The 23,430-nt window shown below is 38.3% G+C and overlaps 1 protein-coding gene and 1 pseudogene across 1 annotated transcript; both read right to left on the reverse strand.

Annotated features, from left to right (window-relative positions):
- Positions 1-6,371, reverse strand: part of LOC148738233 (uncharacterized) — a 6,396-nt pseudogene extending 25 nt beyond the window's left edge.
- A 1,400-nt stretch (positions 6,372-7,771) lies between these two features.
- LOC111341350 (uncharacterized) lies at positions 7,772-17,147 on the reverse strand. Its single transcript, XM_088750933.1, has 4 exons — positions 16,487-17,147; positions 13,527-13,638; positions 12,903-13,028; positions 7,772-11,019 (listed from the first exon to the last, which is right to left on the reverse strand). Exons 1-4 carry the CDS (start codon positions 16,823-16,825, stop codon positions 10,478-10,480), a joined length of 1,119 nt encoding a protein of 372 aa, XP_088607059.1. The 5' UTR covers positions 16,826-17,147; the 3' UTR covers positions 7,772-10,477.
- Positions 17,148-23,430: the final 6,283 nt, after the last annotated feature.

The following is a 23,430-nucleotide window of genomic DNA, read 5'->3' on the forward strand; positions in this document are numbered from 1 at the left end:
TCTCATGGAGACGCGATGGTATCATGAGTCATATCATCGCAAAGACAGTAGTATTCTCTCAAATACCAGTAATACTTAAACCCAACAAATGCAACCCTATCGTATAACCGGAGCTCGTTCTTGCGCTCTTGCCTTTCCCATTTTCCCACATAATACCTGTTTTCATGTCCCCACCTTTCACGCTGCGTTGCTAAGTTTGAGTTATCCCCGTGCATTCTCTGAAAAGATCCACATGAAGTGGGCGTTACGTTTGTCTGACCGCTAAAGTACTGGACTACAGCTCCGCCAGACCTGTTAGCAACTGTGGTCACGTGGAACGTACGTCCAAGTTTTTTACTGCAGTGGAATCTATAAGCTGAATGAAATTCAAGTGTAATCTGAGATCTTGCATCGCGTTTGTTACAATACCCATGTTGTTGTTGGTAAAGTTGCTGATTACTCGGTATGATAATTTTAAAATCCATCTGATGAATAGAGAAGAGCCATCACTCACTCACAAAGTTCGCGACAAGAAGCCATCCTCCTGAAATTAAACGAAACGGAATTCAAAATTCTTACAGCGCTGATATTAGCCTCTCACGATGAATGTTCTTAAATCATTTTCAATCGTTCATCTTGAATTGAAGCGCAGTAGTCAGTTCTTGCTAGAGGTTCTCTCGTATGTACAACATTTTTAACAAATTTTATCAAATAGCTGCAAGCGCCCAATTGTATCCGATGATTGACCCACTTATCTAAATAGAGGCATTGCCACGTGCTATCCCTGAATCAAAGTGCAGACATGTTTTCTCTTCATGTGAGTGAATCCTACAGAAAAAAAAGTCTAAATAAATAGAAACAAAAAATCTTACATATTGAACTGTTTGAAAGAAATGATGTTTCACAGTTAGATCAGAACCGTTGCTACGCGAGCGATGCTCTCCATACTGGGCTTGATTTACAAACAAATCACTACATGTACATGTATCACAGGGACCCACTCAATATGCCGGTTTGTGTAACCATTGATAAAACTCATGCCGTAATGTAACCCTTAGAAAAACTTAATCCATCTTGACCATTTCTTTTATTTAAAAAAAATAATAACAAAAGAGTGAAAAAAAAAACAGTTTACTTTTGACTGAGTTTTTCTTCTTTTTTTAATACACAGCTCATAATTGCCTCCGTCAGTTGTCATATCACAGAAGACCTTCAGAGGCTGATTATTGTTCTCAGGGTCGATCCAGTACTTTCCGTTTCCTATGGAGTCCCATGAGTCCCGGATGTCCTTACAAGAACGAGTTGGGGCTATCAAAATAAACAGTTAGACATTTAAGCCTTAGCTACGGGCTTGTGCAATTTTATTGTTCTTAAAAATATATATATTACTCGCGTTTATTAACACCAAATTGCACTCGAAGTCAAGTTGTTACCTATATTAATACAGTTGGAAGCATTTTAGAGGGCCGTGAATGAGAGTTCATCTTTGCTCACGAACAGAGTATCTTTTAAATTGCAAGGGAGGGGAGGAAAGTGAGAGCTAAAAAAAAAATAAACTATTCCCGCGGGATTAAAGTTTGTAACTGTAGAAGAATGCAGAAGAGAGAGAGAGAGAGAGAGAACAGTCACATAAAAAGCCTGAGAAACCACGAGCCACACGGGCGAAGATATTGCAAACATTGCTCGATTTCAAAATATAACAGACGATAAAACTGAAACTTATTTGTTCAAGAGAATTTCAGGGCCTTGCATTGTCTTTCGCTAGTTTTCAGGTCATATGATGCATCAGGTCATGTGATGCATCAGGTCATGTGATGCATCAGGTCATGTGATGCATCAGGTCATATGATGAATCAGGTCATGTGATGCATCAGGTCATATGATGCATCAGGTCATGTGATGCATCAGGTCATATGATGCATCAGGTCATGTGATGCATCAGGTCATGTGATGCATCAGGTCATGTGATGCATCAGGTCATGTGATGCATCAGTTCATGTGATGCATCAGGTCATGTGATGCATCAGGTCATGTGATGCATCAGGTCATGTGATGCATCAGGGATTTCGACTTTGTATGAAGCTTTTACACAATTTTTGCGGAAAGACAGATGTGGGATATAGCTACCGAAAAAATTTGAGCGCCGATTTCAAAAGACCTTCAAGAAGAGTACGACATTTTTTAATTTAGAAGACATGTTTCGATGTTACGAACATCATCGTCAGTTACAGACCATTTGAAAAACCGTTAGGGTTATATAACAACTAGGCGAAACATGCATAATTAATTATGATTAAGAGACAAAAGTTACATATTTGAGTGAGTAAAGTGTTGGAAAGAATATAAAGCCTAAAGCGTTAGCGTCATGTTGACGTGATGAACTTGTTGGTTTAAATTAGGCTTTTTCCATTTTATGTGCATAGCCTCCTTAAGTTTAAGTTGAATCAAGGATTTCAAAACAATCCGTAGAGCAAGATTGACGACAACTTTCTGAGTTTTGTAAATGTTTGAAGTTTAGTGAGGAGTTGTTTGAAGAGAGATGTTCACGGACGCGTGTGGAAAAATGACGACCAGTTTCGCCGATATAGCAAGCATTACAGCAAGTACAAGAAAAATTTATAAACCACACGTGAACGAAGTTCTCTAGGGACAGAATCCTTCACTGAGGAAAGATTTCCTAATTTAAACGTGGTAAACAGTAATTTGATGTCAAGATCATTACAAAAACGACTAACAAGGCGACGTATTTTGTTTTGAGCTACAGTAGAAAAACGGCCTAAAAATGGTAGGTTATAAAAGTATTGTTTACCCTGTGAAGTGATCTTAGAGGAAAGAATTGTTTGAGTGGAGCCATGTCGGTCGATGGCTGTGTTCAAATATCGATAAACACATTTATCAATAAGATGAACGGGGAAAAGATTCTTGCGCAAAATGAAAACTAATTTAACAATGTCCTTGTGGAAGCCCAACTAAGTATTGTTGATTTTAAAAACCCTGTCAATTAATGTCCTGATAAGACCGATTTTGTATGACAGAAGTGCGAAACTAAAGTAATTGGTGAGAAGACCCGTGAAGGTCTTCTTACGGAAGGTACTAGTGACGACGGAACTACGGTGGGTATTGTCAATTAAGACATCCAAAAAGGGCAAGACTTTTGCTCTGCGGATTGTTTTAAAATCCTTGATTCCGCCACTTCTAAATTTCAACTTAAACTTAAGGAGGCTACGCACATAAAATGGGAAAAGCCTAATTTAAACCAACAAGTTCATCACGTCAACATGACGCTAACGCTTTAGGCTTTATATTCTTTCCAACACTTTACTCTTTCAAATATGTAACTTTTGTCACTTAATCATAATTAATAATGCATGTTTTGCCTAGTTGTTATATAGCCCTAACGGTTTTTCAAATGGTCTGTAACTGACGATGATGTTCATAACATCGAAACATGTCTTCTAAATTAAAAAATGTCGTACTCTTCTTGAAGATAACGATTTGCTTTCTGCTGTCTCGACCTTTTGATTTCAAAAGACCTTTTTAAGCAAAGTGGTCAGGTTGTTTGAATGGATAAGCAAGAATTCTAAATAGCTGCTCAAGTATTTGCCGCAGACGACATCTTATGCCCGAAATTCCTTCTTCTCTCGCCGAAATGTTCATATTCACGGATAAATCAGCACAGAATGACTGAAGTAATATAGAATTCGGTGACAATCGAAACGGAGTCTTTAACTGAGATTATAAACAACCTCAAGCTGGAAAAACAAACTTTAGGGCTGTCAAGGTCGCAAAGATACACAATAGGAGCACAAAAGGGAAGCAAATATTTGCAAAAAGAATGTCTCGGCGATCTTTTAATTGGAGGTTAGAATGAAGCTATATTTTGTCGAAAGTTGTAAAGATTGTTTTGTTTCGGTACTTGGTATGCTCCGTAGTTATATGATCGGCGGCCAGCCAAGTTTCTCAACTGACGGAATGATATTTTACTGAAAATTTAATAAATTAAAAAAAAACCCTACACGATCCAAACTATTGTATGTCGATGATGAACTATCAAGCGATCCCGAAGTGATTTATAAATCTCATGTCCAATGCGCGGCCATGTCTAACGCAGGGCTCAAAGCACATAGACATGGATACATGAGAAATTGTGTCAGGTCGACTGCCGGTCAAGGTTCTCAGATAACTAAGGTAGGAAAGTGGGAAATTTTTCTAAAAAATTTAAGAAAACGAGGCAATATATACAATCCAAACTATTGGATATCGAAGAAGAACTTCTAAGCTATCCCGAAGACATTTATAACTTTCATGTATAACCCTCAGTTTAAGCTGGGCTTGATGTCAACATCCATGATTTCATTCCAACTTCAACTTGCAGTACAAAGGGAAGGATATGCTCGCCAGGAATCTGTCAACTGTTGTGAACAATGCACATGATCAACTTTAAAAAAGAAAGTGTCACCATCTGCCATCACGAATCGAAGAAGGCTGAGGCAAGAGGAGCAACTTCATAGTTACTTAGAATTCCACTTTTCCCTGCCTTCTATCAAAGGTGTACATTTTCCGTGACTCGAAGTGAAATTCCCTGACTTTTCCCACGCCTTGAAGCAATTTATTTTTGCCTGAATTTTCTTGACTGTGACAACTACACCGAACATTATCATGCTGGACACGAAACACTATTTCTTTCATAATTAGCTTCTTGTTGATCATAAGAACAATGAAGGACAGGCACTCCGCCTTCAATCCGCACGCCTTCAATCCGTACGGCTTCAATCCGCACGGCTTCAATCCGCACGGCTTCAATCCGCCTTCAAACCGTACGGCTGCGCAAACTTAACTGACCTTCGTCTTCGAAAGGTTAAGAGCACACTTTGGTACCAGCTGTTACTCTAAGTATTCATTTTGATGTTATTTCATTCTCAACTTCCATACCTGTTTTCAAAGAAACTAAAGACAATCACAACATTAAGGCCCTGTTTACAAGCAAGGAGGGTAACCCTTGTGCTAGGATTATCCTTGCAGGCGGGTCAAAGATAGCCCGGGTTTACAAGCAAAATTTCACAGGTAGGGTTACCCTAGCACCCGGGACAACTTACCTATGCTTGGTAACCGCACGCATTGTTATCAATGTTCAAAGGGTCTGGAAACAAGTAAAAAGTTGTCCCGGGTAGGCGAGTTATCCCCACCAGAGCATTTACAAGGCAGCAAGGGTTACCCTAGCGCTAGGGTAACCCTAGCGCTCAGCTAGCGTTATCCTAGTGCTAGGGTAACCCTAGCTGCCTTGTAAACACGTCGATGAAAAAAAGAAGAAATATAGGAGCGTTAGGGTAACCCTCCTGCCAGGGTAACCCCAGCACTAGGGTTACCCTACCTGCTTGTAAACAGGGCCAAAGAAATCGAAACGAGACAGAACTATTTTTCCACGTTTCTGACCATTTCTTATGCAGATTAATACACAAATTCGTGGCCTAAAAGTTAAGAAGCTTACAGTTCCCAGATTATTTTATGAAAAGACAAATTCAAATTTGTAAAAACGATGAGGCAGTTACAGACAACGAAAGTGAACCATTCTTTACACTTCGCAGTTAATTCCTATTAACGCGACTGTTCTTTACTCTTTTCAGACCACTTGACCAATCTATGACGTCCGAAGCTGAAAAGGTCAACTAAAATAAAACTTTACCAATTTGACAGCTGTCTCCAGTCCAAGGATTTTTGCGTGAACATCGGAATGCTTCTTTGTTCTCGTCACGAACACAGGATCCACCATTGAGACATCCGGTCACGTGACATTCCTTAAAAAAACAAGGAAAAGAAAAAATTAGTCATTCGTTGCACGAACTTCTGAATATTCTATCGCGTGCATGGATCTTTTTCATTCTATTTAGTTGACAAGAAATTCAGAAAGAAAATTGAATCGGGAAAAGCCTCCTCAAAAAGTTACAAGAAATGATACTTTGTAATTCATTATCGCAAGTATAGAAAACAAAAAAAAATTGAAAATTCTGAGAGAATTTTCGCTTATAGATTCGCACGCTTTGTTTCCTCGTTATATCTTACGTCGTAGAGCACAGAGTATATTACACCTGGTTCGTATTGAAACTCAGCATTTTCGTCGAGAGTCCCATGTTTATTTAATTTCACGGCTCTTTCTCTTTGGATGGATCCTTGAAGTTTGAGGATGAACGCTATGTGTTCATGAGGCAGGAATGGCTGCACAACATTAAACTGGGCGATGAAAAACGTTCAACGGCATAACCCTTTAAGCGAGTGTTTTCCTGTGTAGAAAATACTGCTGAACGAGAGTTAGAAAACTGTTTTGCAGTAGCAACAGCTGCGAAATGCACCATTACGTGAAAAAGAGAGAACAATGTTGCCTTCATGGCGCTCATATGCAGCTTTAAAAGAAAAATTCAAGAATGAAAGCTGCATGGAACAAATGCTTTTCAAGTGGAAGTTTACGCATGCACAAAGACCATACTTTTCTGTAGTTTTGACAGTTACGATAGCTCTGACGATTTTTTCCATTTTCACGACGTCAAGATTCATACGTGTCTAACATCCAACCATCTTGATGAACAAGCTTGTTCAAATAATTTGGATATATGAACAAAGTTGAAACGATAAATTGGCCACCGTAACGATTACAAAAGCTGACGTTTCGAGCGTTAGCCCTTCGTCTGAGTGAATAGAGGAATTGAGGGTTGTGTAACCGCCTCCCGGTTAGCTCAATGGATAGAGCGCTGGACTGTTGTGCGGAAGGTCGAGGGTTCGAGCCCCGGCCGGACCAACACTCAAGGTCTTAAAATAATTGAGAAGAATATGCTTCCTTTCTATAACATCAAGAAATGGTTAGATATTCTAGTCTTCTCGGATAGGGACGAATAAATGGAGGTCCCGTCTCCTACAGGGTTAGGGGTAGGAGACGTTAATTTCCCACGCACGAGATTACTGTGTGATGGATGTCCTCCCCTGGGGTGGGATGGGCGGGTTAGGATTGATTGTAAAGCGCTGTTGATCTGTCATTGTAAATAGCGCTTGGTGGGAACATGGCAACGAGAAAAACACGAATAAATTAGCCTTTCATTCCACAAATCTATTCCTGGTTTTCTCGCTGCCATGTTCCCACCAATAACGTAGCTCCATTTTCTGCCTTTAAAAGAACACACAACCCACAATTCCTCTATTCGCTCCGACGAAGGGTTAACGCTCGAAACGTCAGCTTTTGTAATCGTTACGGTGGCCAATTTACCATTTTAACTTTGTTGATATATCCAAATTATTTCGTTACCCCCACCGATGCAGCCCAAACAGTTTCTTTAGAAACCATCAGCCTTTGTTCAAATAATTAACAACTATTTGCCGTAGTGGAAGTAGCCCAGTCTTCAATCATGATTTCAGTACATACCAAAACTGTGAGATGGTCTAGTGGTGAGCACAAGATAATTTTAACCCTTTATTCCTTCAACGATTACAATATTTTCTCGTTGCTCAGAGGTGAATAGTTGACAATTACTCTATAAGCGCGTTGGATATCAGATGGTAAATAACCAAGCAGACGCGTAGCGCAAGGGATATTCGAAGTTGGAGTAACCATTCTCTGTTTCAGTATATAGATAACTAATTTCTTATATAGCAAAAAGTTTTTACTAATAAGAACGAAAAATGACTCGTTTATTTTCGTGCGCTGGGAGACTCATATCACTTCGTGCTTTACGGCGGTACTCAAGACAGAGGGCACAGTTTTTCCCCAATACGGACCGTAGGCTGGTGAATAACATTTTTGATTTTTTTTATTCAACCTTTATTGAAAAATTTTTAGGCCTGCAAAGTGTTTGCCATCACGCAAGACATCTAGAGAAATTGGGAAATTTCATTAAAAGGCAAAACGGATAAAAAAAATTTTCACAGCATCAGATATATACAATATTCAAAAGTTCACACTTAACTAAATTCTTGCTGTAAGGACCCGAATTATTTAGGGCTACAATTACGAATTTAATTACGAGAACATCCTCCATAAACTGAACAATTTTTTTAAGCGTACATAGATTGGCTAAAGAAAGCAGTTGTTATTCAAATTGAAGAGGAAGGCTTCACCGAACCTTTTTTATTTACGTAACGGTAAAGATAACTTAAAAGGCTTCCAAACAAGATTTGAAACATTTTTTAATAACTACTGTATCCGTCACGATCTAACACCTGTCAACTGGAGAGCAAAAAAGGCGCATGTATGCTTTTGAAGAAACAATAGTGCTGGCACGGCAAACACACACGAGTTAAATTAAATGGCCATAGAGACGATCCTCTCTTAAAAAACACTCAGAGATCTTGCGGAGTATTGTTTATTTCCAACGACAATTAATCTTCCAAGATTTACCCCTGTTAAAGTTTTAAATGTCACGGAAAAGTCAATTTAATTGACTGAAATTTAATTGATTTTAATTTGAATACAAATTTTTTTTTTTTGGAGTTGTGAGAGTCCAGTTGTTTGTTTTCTGTAGTGGCGTGTGTTTATCTTGCCGTTTTTTCACCAAAATCGGAAGTCAAATAAGAGCTTTTTCTAGCTGGACACATGGAGATTTAATGCGACTTTGAGTCATCAAATTCCTTAGGTTTCTGTGGTGAAATTCATGGTGGAAATGTCCAAATTCAAGAGACCTGCAAAGAATAAGCGAAAGTGTGTTTATAGAAGACCTCAAAACTTCGCCCAACTTTTCAAAACCAAAAAAAATTGTTGTGGAGAATTCAAATTTTAAATGAATGAGAGTTAAATTCATTAATCTAATTGCAAACTGCAAATACCTTCCTTTTAACTTTTTTAGTTACTTTTTGAGAAGAATTATTACAAATTTAGTATAAAAAATTTATTTCAAAATCAATTTTTACGTAAACACTAAAATGATTTGAGAGAGAGAGAGAGAGAGGAGAGAATTAACGTTATTTATCGGCAAAAGGCCGTAACCGAAGTCTTTGCTCAAAAGTACTGCCCAGGCGGTAAAACAATATATTTGGTTTTCAAACTCATTAATAATTCATCAACTTACAAACCAATCACGATACGCCAATTTGGCCACATGTGTGCGTTTAGAAACCCCGATGAAACACTGGACAGAGGCTTTTCCACCATACTTTGATGAAATATCAAACCCTAGAGCTTGATAAAATGTCAAACCCCACTGATGCCAAAATCAGTCAGAATTTTCTTGGCTAATGATGCACGATTGAGAAGCAATTTCAAAAACTCGACATTATCAGTTCCGAGAAGAAAACGTCTTTCCGGGAACGAAGCTCGAGGAAAACTGTGAGCTTTGAGCTGTGATGGATATTTTGTTTTTGGACATTATCTTTTTGATGAAGCTCACAGTTTTCCTCGGGCTTCCCTCCCGGACTATACCCACGCATAATTTTGTGTCAATTAAAGGTTGTTATTTATAATTGTTAATTTGGAAATTATGCATTACATTTCACACCATACGCAACAAACACCGATTATGCTAATGCACGCTTAATAGCTTAAAAATTTTCCTCTAAGTTTAGAACTATGTATTTTTCAGTTCAGTGCAATTCAAAATTGTCTACACTGGAAAAATGATAGAATTCAAAGTTCCCCAAAATTTTAATCAACAGATATTTCAAAATTTATGTAATCCATATTCTTTGCAGTCGTATTGATTCCCAGTAGTGCGATTTATTCACAAATTTTTGGCGTTGATAGTACCTTTCTCAGCCAATAAGAGAAAACAACCGATAAGATTTCAGATTTCATCGCTGTGCGAGAATCATGCGAGAATCAAAATCAGACTAATCTCTTCTTTTTCCCTCCTAGTGCCTATCAATATATTTATTACTTTTATCGTTGACACTGATTTGTTTTTCTTTTTTTAATTTTTAAAATATGAGCATGATGGTATTATACATTAGGGCAGTAATTTTTCTCAAAAGGAATCGAAAAAGTGGCAATGTCAGTTGGAATCCCGCAAATTTGGTCTGAAATGGTAATTATTTCTTAACAGATAGCACTTGGCGAACTTAATTTACTTTATAAACGTTTGATTTCTTCAACTTGGTGGTTCCTTCCAATTGAAAGGCGCACTGAGGTTCATCAACATGCAATTGCAACCTTTATAACCGTTACTTTGCCAACTAACGTATGTTGGTTGAAACCCTTTTCCAAGAAATACTGCAAAATCGAAATTACGCATGGAGACAGCCTTATGTGTGAATAACCATAAAATGGAGAATCACAGGGCGATTTTGGAAGGAATATTGTAGAGGCAAACGAGGGTTGTCAAAACAGCTTGCCAAGGTAAGGATACATGTTACAAGGAATCAATCCCAACTCACAACGGGCGGACAAAGTCGGCTTCAAGGCAGGAAATCTCCAGCGACCAAGCTTTAAGGTTGAAAGCATAGCACAGTGTGACAAAACATTGCAGCTCTAAACTGCTTCGATGTTCAAATGAAAATTGTTCTTCTTCTCGTGCGCCATAGTCATTTAGCGCACATATATTTTCCAAAAATCCCCTGGCGACGCGATGGTATCATAGGTCATATCATCGCAAAACCAGTAGCCTTCTCTCAAGTACCAATAGTACTCATGCCCAACAAATGCAGCCTTATCGTATAAACGGTTCTCTCTTTTCTGATTTTTCTTTCCCCATTTTCCTACATGATACCCGTTTTCATGTCCCCACCTTTCACACTGCGCTGCTAGCTTTGAGTTATCCCCGTGCATTTTTTGAAAAGACCCACATGAAATGGGCAATACATTTGTCTGGCCGCTGAAGTACTGGACTACAGCTTCGCCAGAGCTGTTAGCCACTGTGGCCACGTGGAACGTACGTCCCAGTTTCTTACTGCAGTGGAATCGAAGCTGAGTGAAATTCAAGTGTGATCTGAGATCTTGCATTGCGTCTGTTGCAATTCCCCCGTTGTTGCTGGTAAAGTTGCTGATTGCTCGGTAAGATGAATTAAAAGTCCATCTGGGGAAAGAAGTAGAGCCATCACTCACAAAGTTCGCGACAAGAAGCCATCCTCCTGAAAATTAATAGAGCGAAATTTAAAACTCTTTCAGCGTTTTCAGCCTCTTTTCGATGTATGAAATCCCGGTCTCAGCTTGAATTGAAGCAGTGGTAGTTACAGGCGACAGGTTATCTGATGTGTACGTTTATGTATAACAATGTGTGTTGAAATGCTTGCAAAAATGATATTTCACGATTAGAATACAAGCTCGAGATTTCTAGCACTTTATAGCTGATGAAGGCAAATCCTGAATCGACCATATCCTCCTCTTATGCATATAGAACGAATTACTTTATTACAAATCTCTTATTCGTTCAAAACTTAAATGCTCATGGTTTCATTTCATCTTTTTTACAGCCACACTAGCAGTTGCTTTCCGTATTTCTTTACTTGCGGAAGTAAGTAAGTAAGTAAACACTTTTTTTATAGAGGGTAGCACTAAATAGCTGAAAGCTAATGAACTTGTGGCCCTCAGTTAAAAATAAGAGTATATATTAAGCTAAATAGTAAAATGATTTAGACTACACTGTTCTTTAAAAATTACATTAAAAAGACTCTTCTTAAATGCAGGAAGAGAATCTTTACGTCTTAATTCTAAAGATAATTTATTCTATAGTCTACAAGCTCTGACTAAGAAAGACTTTCCACCTTCTGTCTCGCGTACATACTTAGGACAAACTAAATTACATTTAGCATACCTAGTATTTCTAGAGTGGACTTGATTAAGTAATTAGGTAAGGTACCTTTAAAGAAGTTTAAAAACTAAAGAACAACAGCTTATCTTATTTTCTTCGTAAAAAGGAATTTATTTTAACTTATTAAATATACGTACAGATGGCGAATCTCTATCGGAAGACAGAATAACCCTAGCCGCCCTTTTTGCTGCTTCAATACTCTTTTTAAAGACTCTTTATCACAACCTGACCAGATAACACTAGCTAGGTAATTATAGGATGAATTATCAAGTTTTAATATAATAATCTTTGCCTAAGAGGCAGATAAACTCTATTTTTTTCTGAGAAGCGCTATACGCTGCGAGAGCTTGTTACAAATTTTATCAACATGTTGACTAAACGATAGGTGACTATCAATGTCCAAACCCAACAGAGTAGCATCAGAAACATTTCTCACTACTTCACGATCACTAAACTTCACTGATGGTTGAAAATCCAACTTGGATTGAAGTCTTTTGCCAGTCACGATCATTACATTTGTTTTGTCTAAATTAATGGGAAGTTTATTTGTCACAGCCCAGTTTTGGATTTCAGCTGCAGAATTATTAAGGCCACGTTCATGGTTATGAATAAACTTATAGTCGGCAGAACAGGTAATGGTTGTATCATCAGAACACAGATCTGTCTGCGCTGTGATATAAAGAGGCAAATCATTGATAAATACGATAAAGAAAAGAGGACGTAAAATAGATCCTTGTGGCAGGCCAAAGAACAGCGAGTAAAATAGCCAATTCGATCGAAGCTTTTGTGATAAAACAATTGAACGTGAATTGTTGCTAGATAGATGATGAATTATGATGTTTGCACTAAATAATGTTCGCATTAAATCTTTAAAAGAGGAAATATTTCAAATTTTTTCCAGTTATTGCCCTATCACTACCGTTAGTAATTTGTTTGTTATTTGATAAAAAGCTGTGGAAAGCGAGGTATAGCCATTAGTAAAGGGCGTCAAAGAGTTTACATATGACGCGTGATTAAGCCCGAAATTAAAATTTTAAGCGTGAATTTTTACAGAAAGGCAAGGTAAGATGGGTTTTGAAATTTGCCTCATTAAATTTTGACGCATGGAATGTTCTTTAAAGCACATGTAAAGCGTGTATATTCTAAAATGTTTTATTAAAACACCTCGATCCTGCAACTGAGCTGCTATCATGCTTAGCTAACCTCCGTCCGTTGTCATGTCACAGAAGACCTTCATAAGCTTTCTCCTGTTCTCCGGGTGGACCCAGTACTCTCCGTCCCCTTTGGAGTCCGATGAGTCCCGGATGTCCTTGCATGAACGAGCAGAGACTATTAAAATAACAAACTCGACATTTAAAACTCAACCAGTAAACGCCCCATCCCCGCCCCCCTCCACTCGTCTAGGAGCGATAGCTATTTCCAATTCACCTAACGGCTTACATGAGGAAAGTCTAAATTTCTAGTTCTTCAGGGCAGGTAAATAGCTTAATACAAAAACCTTATTGTTATTATTATTATTATTATTATTATTATTATTATTATTATTATTATTATCATCATCATTATTGTCATTGTTTTTATTATCATCATAATAATAATCACTGTTCAAAAAACAAAAAGAATTTATCACTAGTTTTTTATGTTTACATTGCGTGATAATTGCTATTTGAAAACTGACTAATTGCATAACGCATTCACTACATAAGACATAAACATACACACATGCATATACATATATGTTATGTAACCATGGTACTTGATTGAAAAAAAGATTGAAAAGCCTGGACTGGTACTTTGCCAGATTTCAGCTAAAAAACCAGATCTTACCGTTTTCACATCTTTCTCCAGTCCAAGGTACCTTGCACAAACATCGAAATGTTTGTTTGTTTTTGTTAAGAACACAAGATCCTCCATTGAGACAACCGGTCGCATGACATCCCTAAGAATTTGATAATAATAATGATAGAATAATAATAATAATAATAATAATAATAATAATAATAATAATATTTGACTGAAATCAAAATGGCCCACATACATATTCTCGCTAAAAAAGGTCTTTTTGACGTTATACAATAAGAAAAAATATCATCATCACTGGACAAAATGAAATACAAGTGACTTATCTACAAATGATAAAGGTCAGACTCGTAGAGTCTTTATAAAACAAACTTCACCTCACCCACCGACACACTATTTAGATGATGATAACAATAAATATGATAATAATAACAATGATGAATACCATTACAGCAAATACAACTACAGTTACAATTTATCACTTATAGAGCGCTATTTACAATGACAGATCAACAGCGCTTTACAATCAATCCTAACCCGCCCATCCCACCCCAGGGGAGGACATCCATCAAACAGTAATCTCGTGCGTGGGAAATTAACGTCTCCTACCCCTAACCCTGAAGGAGACGGGACCTCCATTTATTCGTCCCTATCCGAGAAGACTAGAATATCTAACCATTTCTTGATGTTATAGAAAGGTAGCATATTCTTCTCAATTATTTTAACACCTTGAGTGTTGGTCCGGCCGGGGCTCGAACCCTCGACCTCCCGCACAACAGTCCAGCGCTCTATCCATTGAGCTAACCGGGAGGCGGTCAAATATATAATAATATTAATGGTTGTGACGTTTTTCGGGACTTTTTGCTCCACATGACTAAACTTTTTTCTTTAAACTAGTTTTAACCATTTACTCTGTGAAGAAGTCCAGTCTTAAAATGGAAATTTGCAAACAATCATTAACTAGTCAGAGAGTGAGGTCGTTACAGGAAATTCTCTAACTGAGCGATAGCGATAAGGCCTTAGCCATATCACAAAATGCTTTGCACTTTTTTAGTTACGGCACCAATTATACACATTTCACTGATTTTTATTCAATCTTCGAAGTGTTGCCATCCACCTTCAAAGAACCGAAACAGAAAAAAGCACTAAGAGAATGCTCCTCTCAACCCTGCCATTCATAACGAAGTGCCGTTACTTCGTTTTGCTTCGACTGTTATACATCTCCCCAGTGCACTGTATCAAAATTTTACTGTATCTAAATTATACTGTATCTAAATTTTACTGTATCTAAATTACACTGTATCTAAATTTTACTGTATCTAAATTTTACTGTATCTAAATTATACTGTATCTAAATTTTACTGTGTCTAAATTATACTGTATCTAAATTTTACTGTATCTAAATTTTACTGAAAGCGAAGTTTTCTATGAGACCGAAGACCTCTTCTTCTCCGGAAAATTTTTCTTCTTGGTATTGTAGTTGTGAATCAAGGAGAATTGCAAATTTTTATTACTGTTTGCTTTGCATTCCTGTGCACCTGCCTAGCTCCAAACGTCTTACCACCGTATAAACGTACTATTAATAATGATAAAATCGGATTAAATTTCCACAACTCAAAGTTTTTAATGCCGAGGGCCGGTTATTTACATGAGGTCTAACCCAAACAGACGATTCACCTAAATTCAAGATAGTTTAGAACTTGGTTTTGTTAAACAACGGCTAAACGTTGTTTAAATAACCGGCCCTGAATGTTTTGTTGGCTATATCATACCTGCATTTACTACCAGTGGGATGATAATTTGATTGTATCATTGTTATTGTCATTGGTTGCCAAGCCTTTGAACGGGAGTGAGGCTAGGGGTGACCTTGTTGTGATACAAACCTTGCTGCCTTTCAAATGTAAATCACTTTGTTATCATGTTAACTAGATACAGGTCTCTATCACAACCAGGTCACCTTTAGCCTCACTCTGAATCAAAGGCTAGGTAACTAAGTACACAACTGTAAAATGGCCTATTCTAGTGGAATAGAGCATCTACTGACTCAGTACTACCCTCTTGATCACATTTCTCCGGACTTACTACTTTAACCCCTCGTGCAGTATAATTTTCCCCAGCACCATCTCGTCCTTTTTCTCTACATCAATTACAGCCTTTTTTGAAAGAGAACCCCGCAAAATTTCGCTTGCTTCCTTTTTGAGTGCTGATGAGGAACATTTATATGTTCTGACACCGTCGGAAGACCGATGACCAGTCGTTTCTTCGATAAGTTGTTCTGAAACACCACCATCATACAACCGTGCAGCACAAGAACGCCTGAGAGAGTGATTAGTGTAGTGCTCTTCGATTTCTGTTGAAACATCTGCCTTCGTAGAGCTCTGTGTAATAAATAATCCTTCGTCTTCCGACGAATCCATCCTCTTTCTAAACCCAGGTTCGCACTGAGTAAAATGACTGAATTCTCTGGGTTATAAAGTATGCAAATTAGCAGTGTTACACGCCATGCACGAATCAATTCCATCATTATAGAACTGTTTTGAACAACTATGACAACGAGCTACAATAACAACCCTCGGCACAATTAAAATCTAAGATATATTCATCGCAACAAAGAACAATAGCAATGAGCAGCACAATTATCACACATAGGTGCGACTACAATCGAAGATCCAACACAGACACAGAACAATAGGATTTCATGGGGATCAATATTTATAATAGATAATTACTTTTTCAGATTGTGACTATGCCATTTCGGGCAAGATCCAGTGTAATACAGTTAAACCTCTCTACAACGGCCAACTTGAGGACTGAAGAAAGTGGCCATTTTAGAGAGGTGGCCGTTAGTGGAGGTTCGACTGTATACGTTTTCTATAGTAGTTACGAACACACATGTGATAATAAACATCAGAAAGAAAATGCAAAGAAATTCAAAAGAGATTTGCGAAAATACCTGAGCTTAATTTCTTCCCGGGAAGATATCTTACCTTGAGAAACATGGAGTATGTTGCACCTTGATCGTCTCGAAACTCAGCATTTTCGGCGAGGGGCCCGTGTTGGTTAAGTTCACAAGTTCCTTGGTCGTTCTCTTTGGACGGCTCCTTAAAGTTTGAGGAAGCACACCAAGAGTTTCTGAGGCACATGTGGCCACACGACATTAAACTGGGCGAGTTAAAACGTTTCACAACATGTCCCTTTAAGCGCATGTTTTTCTGTGTGGCAAATGATGCAGAACGAGAACTAGAAAGTTCTTTCGTAGCAGCGGCGACACCGAAAAGCATTATTCCGTGAAATAAAAAAAACACTGAAGTCTCTTTGGCGTTCATTTTTCAAAAGGAAATTCAAGAAACAGAAAGGAAGCTGTTAATTGAAAACTTGTATTCATATTTTTAAGATGGAACTTAAGCATGTGTTAAGACCACTTTATCTGTCATTTTTGACATTTCCTTTTAATGATTTTCATTTAGCGGCGACAGCTGCGATGTATATATGCATCAGTCACAAGGACAGAAAGTCAGAAGTTTTTTTTCAGCGTTCACGTTCTGGTTTTAGTAGAATTTTAGACATTTTCACCAGGTTGAGCGTTAACCAAAGCTTTTTTGACATTCGCGTGGTGTAAAATGTATGCAGCTCATGTTGTGAGCTGACATTTCTCTTGCTTTCCAAACTAATAACAAATTTCCGTTCGCGCACTTAGACTAGGTTTACACTAGAGGAGAGTTTTCCGGATTCGTAAATGTTTCCGGATTCATCAATTTTGGAGTATTCGGATTCGTAGGCGTTTACACTGAAAGGATATTCAGATTCCTGACCGTTTACATACAACGAAAACTCCGGAAACATTCGAAATGGAATGGTTACCAAGCCCAGTGTTGTTTCGTGGTTCGATCGACAAAGTGAAAATGCCTCCCTCAAAAAAGGCTAGAGTAGATCCAGATGCCACTGAGGCAAATTTGAGTTGGACAGATGCCAAGCCATCAACGTCGTCGGCGATTAAGTGTGGCTGACGTTAAACTTCCTTACAATAATAATTTGCGTTTCCTCAGAAATACTGCGGTACACATGATAAAATTTATCGCCTGAACCTGCAACAAGATTAGGCAACCGGAGACCGCCAGCAATGTTAGCTCCAGATCCAATTTGGTTTCACCGAAAACTCAAAAGATTGCAGGCGGAAATAATATCCGGATTCGAGAAAAAAAGCGGTTACACGACAAAGCTTTCCGGATTCAAAAGTTATCGGATTCAAAGTTCCCACTTTTTGACTAGGTTTACACTAGAGAAAATTGTTCCGGATTCGTGATGAATCCGAAACGTTTTAGTACCAGATTCATTCTGCCGTTTACACGAAAGTGGACGAATCCGAAATAAAAACTTCCCGGTTTGGTCGTGTCTCCGGAGATTTTGAATCCGGAATTTAAAGTGGGAACTTTGAATCCGATAACTTTTGAATCCGGAAAGTTTTGTCGTGTAACCGCTTTTTTCTTGAATCCGGATATTATTTCCACCTGCAATCATTTGAGTTTGCGGTGAAACCAAAATGGATCTGGTGCTAACATTGCTGGCGGTCTCCGGTTGCCTAATCTTGTTGCAGGTTCAGGCGATAAATTTTATCATGTGTACCGCAGTATTTCTGAAGAAACGCAAATTATTATTGCAAGGAAGTTTAACGTCAGCCACTCTCAGTAATCGCCGACGACGTAGACTGCTTGGCATCTGTCCAACTCAAATTTGCCTCAGTGGCATCTGGATCTACCACACTGCCTTTTTAGGGGGAGGCATTTTCACTTTGTCGATCGAACGACGAAACAACACTGGGCTTGGTAACCATTCCATTTCGAACGTTCCCGGAGTTGTCGTTGTGTGTAAACGGTCAGGAATCCGAATATCCTTTCAGTGTAAACGCCGACGAATCCGAATACTCCAAAATTGATGAATCCGGAAACATTTACGAATCCGGAAAACTCTCCTCTAGTGTAAACCTAGTCTTTAAGACTAGGTTTACACTAACCCAGTGTTGTTTCGTCGTTCGATCGACAAAGTGAAAATGCCTCCCCCAAAAAAGGCCAGAGTAGATCCAGATGCCATTGAGGCAAATTTGAGTTGGACAGATGCCAAGCAGTCTACGTCGTCGGCGATTAGGTGTGGCTGACGTTAAACTTCCTTGCAATAATAATTTGCGTTTCTTCAGAAATACTGCGGTACACATGATAAAATCTATCGCCTGAGCCTGCAACAAGATTAGGCAACCGGAGACCGCCAGCAATGTTAGCACCAGATCCATTTTGGTTTCACCGCAAACTCAAAAGATTGCAGGTGGAAATAATATCCGGATTCGTGAAAAAAAAACGGTTACACGACAAAACTTTCCGGATTCAAAAGTTATCGGATTCAAAGTTCCCACTTTAAATTCCGGATTCAAAATCTCCGGAGACACGACCAAACCGGGAAGTTTTTATTTCGGATTCGTCCACTTTCGTGTAAACGGCAGAATGAATCCGGTACTAAAACGTTTCGGATTCATCACGAATCCGGAACAATTTCCTCTAGTATAAACCTAGTCTAAATTGCGGATTCAAAATCTTCGGAGACACGACCAAACCGGGAAGTTTTTATTTCGGATTCGTCCACTTTCGTATAAACGGTAGAATCAACGCGGTACTAAAACGTTTCGGATTCATCACGAATCCGGAACAATTTCCTCTAGTGTAAACCTAGTCTTATTCCTATCGTTACTAACAAAGGGAAAGAATATGAAGCTTGAAATCCTCCATAGATAGAAGAGCAGTAAGACTAGTTTTTGATATCAATTATGCCAAAAATTAATTCCTTGACATCTTGGTACAGTTTAAGCCATAATGTAGGAAATGAGCTATCAAAAAGTTTCTACCACTGTCTTTCGTTGAGATGCACGGACTTTAACTTGAATAGCAGTATAACCTCATTAGTTATACCAACACGCGATGCCAGGTGTACAAGATGCGAGGGAATGGACCCGAGATTATAGAGAGAGCTCCATCGCTCCTAGAAAGAGGGGAGGGGGGGGGGGGACGTAACTAGACTTGTTAGTCTGTGTGGCACCAGTTTATTACATGACTTTTAACACAATACGCGAAATCTATGTGATCAGTAGCCACGCTGGGCAAGAAAAATTAACGGATATGATCAGCCGTCTCCGATTAACAAACAGTTGTTCAAATTCGAAATTAGTCTAAGAAAGTGGCGGATTGGTCTGCATCGAACAGTGGAGCTCCAAAAACGAGGCATACCAAAAAGATCGTGAGAGGGGTGTAATTTTTTCCAATGCAATGCACCGCCACTCGCGATTGTTGACCGATGAATGCCGTTCAACGTCAACAGATCTTGTTAGTATCTTTAGGAGGTCAGTTCCAAAGAAACTGTGAATACGGATGGCGGACAGCATAAGGTGCTTCAAGCACCATATGTGAACTAATATTTTTTCGCAGCAACAATTTTTAAGTCATTTTTGTGTATAGTTTCCTTTTTTTTCATTCTTACTAGTTATATTGTATATATCCATACATTTTATTAGTTTCTTTACTTATCTTGTAATTATATTATATTATATTAGTTTCTATTTTCATATTGTATTATACTAGTTTTTATATTGTAATTATTTCTGAGTGAGGGCCACAAGTTTATTAGCTATGCTATTATGTGTTACCCTCGTAAAATAAAGTCTTTATTATTATAAGCTGCGTCTGTGGGGAAGTATAACAAGATAATTTGGTTTCATCAACTGAGTTGATACTGTGAACTAGACACCGTTGGAAGAGTTTCTAAGCTGACTATTCGAGTGTTATAGCCTTAGAGTGTATTATTCGAGATTGCAATGTTTCGCAGTCTCGTGCGCTTACGTCTTCTCTGAAAGAAGAAAAATTGTTCTCGCATTGCGTCTGCTAATGACCTCGTTGTGTTTTAAAAGAATCACTTGATATCTATCCCCTCGGGAAACAGTTAATTTCGCTTGAAGGCAGGCGATACCCGTCTCCAAGCGAAAAATCAATGGATAGATGTCTACACTGTTATTTGAGTCCCCTCCGCCATGTCGCAGATGTTAAAATGACAGTCATTTATTAGCATTCTTCGCTCGGTGCATTTTTTTGGTATCCCCATAGCCGTTCCTTTATCGATACAACCTCGCATGAAGTAGAGAGTAGAGCCGAACATTTTCTTTCTCACAAAGCATGCATCTGTTGGCAGAAAACTTGCTTTTCTAAGTCGCCATCACAATCCTTCAAGGTGGTGATAAATTCGCAATAGGGGCAGTTTGGGAATGAACATGAAAAAAGAATGCCTCAGCTACTTACTTTATTAATCAAAATCATTGGACGCCAGTCGTCTGTTAAGATTTAAAGTTTCTCGTTTTTCCGTCGGTGTATTTTGGCCATCCGGTATGACCCAGAATCGGTTCAGTTTAAGCTTATGAGAAGGGGAAAAGTACTTATTTCGAGGATCAAAAAGTTAGCTGGGGCTTTTCATTCCGCACGGAAAAACCAGGCTCAACTTTGTGAAAATCGCAACATGTTTCATTTACGTCACGACATAATCTAGTTAGGCACCCCGTGGTTAAATACGGAAATCCAAGCACATTTTAGTAGTTAGCATCGTGTTCGATCAGAAAATCCATGATGAAGACCATGAGAAAATTAATCGCAATAAGAGGAACACAATTGAATGGTTTCAGCCTTGCGTGGCGACTGCTTGAGTGTGTTTCTCACTAGTATCAGATTACTTTCCGTCTTCAACGTCTTCGGCAAAGAACATTTGACCCACCGGTATGAATGATTGAATTCTCTTTTTATTATGCAGCTTAGTTTACTGAATTTTTCTTTTTTTTTAGTGAACTTCTTTTTGTGAAACATTTTAAAGGAAAAATTTATTATTATTAAGGACGTCGATCATGTATCGTCAATTTATTTGCTGTTCTGCTGAATGAAGCTGAAGCAAAATAATGCAGACATAAGATGAATTCTGCTACTCTGTAGAACAGTTGTTAATACCGAAGAGATTCAAGACTTTTCTCTCAGCTAGAGACTTTTTAAACTTGTTTTAATATTTATACCTTAATTTGTTTTAATTTTGTTTGTTATCCTGTATTTTTACTGATTTTGTGAAATAAAAATTACCGTTAAAAAAATCGAATTCTCTTCTTTAATAATAATAATAATCTTTATTCTCTCAAGATAAAAGTACATAACTCAAGTTACAATATTAAAAAGATAATCTAAGAATCGTTGAATATTAAAAAAGATAATCTAAGAATCATTAACTATAACTAGACATATAATGATCTAAATATTATATCTAAAAACTAGCCTATTTACAGACACATTCTTAAACCTTTCTGAATTTATTCCAAGATGATGGACAGTTCTTCATTATATGAAGTCTCAAAACGCTGTGGGTACTGTTGTTCTATCCTTTTGGCCCTCAGCCAATTATTGGCCTCTACTGGCAAATAAATACTTCAAGTATAGCATATAGCTTATAGCATGCATATTGGGAACCAGTCCCTAACGCATGGTAGGAATCTTAGTTCCCTTTTAGGATCGAAACACTTCAAGGAGCATGTCATTGCTCTTAGAATGGAATTTTTTGACTACATTAGCTTACTGCTTGTAACGTCTGGGGCTGGCGGCACCCTTCCAGCTTATAAGTTATGATTACTTTCCAGTGTTTGCTTGAGCTTTTGCTTATCTATGGTGACTGCACCAGTGACGTTGCATTTTCCTGGCACTGGCCATATTAGATCAGGGGTGACTGCACCCGTTTAGAATGTGAGGATAATCAGTTCTGACTTCGAAGGCACTGGCCTTAGCGAAGGATGGCACTGATTGTTGGTACAATACATGTATGGGTGACCTGGCACCCGTCCGATAAAGTTAGTTTTTCTGCAGTTATAAATTATAGGGGTCTAACCCCGCTTTACTTTGGAGTGTTTCTTATTTTGTAATTTCAGATACTTAGTTCAAGCGGAGCTTGGGAACCCATCCTGTTTTCGTCTTCACCAAATTTGCGCCAAATCGTGAGCGTGACGTTACGGTCCCCGGCGAACTCTACAACTAAAGCCTACCTTCGGGTCGTCAAAAGGTGGTGTAAGAGTAAGAAACTAAGTGTTCAATTGCCTTTTCCTGTAAGTACAGTATCACTTAATCTATTTGAAAGCCATCAGTCTTGTGCTTCAAGCGCGTCCTCAATCCAAGTTAATCCAAGCTCATGCTGCTCTTAAATGGTTTCACTCGTCAGTGCCTAGCCTCGACCGAAATCCTCTGGATAGTGAATTTTGTAAGAACATAATTGAGTCAGCAAAACGCAGCAAGTCTAAACCAATTGCCAAGAAGAAACCATTTTCCTCCCAGATTATTAATACATTCTAGGTGCTTATAATAAAGAAGATGCTAATTTGATAGATGTTAGGATAGCTGCTTTATGCTTGTTAGCTTTCGCTGGATTTTCCACCCGGTTTGTATGGGATATCTAGAGCTAACTTACAGTGCATGCATTTTCCAAGAGCTTTTTAATAGTCAAATTAACCCTAACCTAACCCTGACTGTGACTGTGAATATGACTATGACTATGACTATGACTATGGCTGTGACTATGACTATGACTATGACTATGACTATGACTATGGCTGTGACTATGACTATGACTATGACTATGACTATGACTATGACTATGAATATGACTATGACTATGACTATGGCTGTGACTATGACCATCACTAAATCTTTTCCCTTTATGTCCACATGGGTGGACAACTCTAGCTATCAAACCTTTTATGAATCAGTTTTGCAACTTAATACACTGATATATGACATTAAACCATTATACACATGTTCTCTAGTTGAGAGTGAGAGCCTTGTCAACTTTGAAGATATGTAGCTCCCTGATGCATGACAGAAAT

The sequence above is a fragment of the Stylophora pistillata genome, chromosome 2 (genome assembly GCF_964205215.1).
Source record: "Stylophora pistillata chromosome 2, jaStyPist1.2, whole genome shotgun sequence".
Lineage (NCBI taxonomy): Eukaryota > Metazoa > Cnidaria > Anthozoa > Scleractinia > Pocilloporidae > Stylophora > Stylophora pistillata.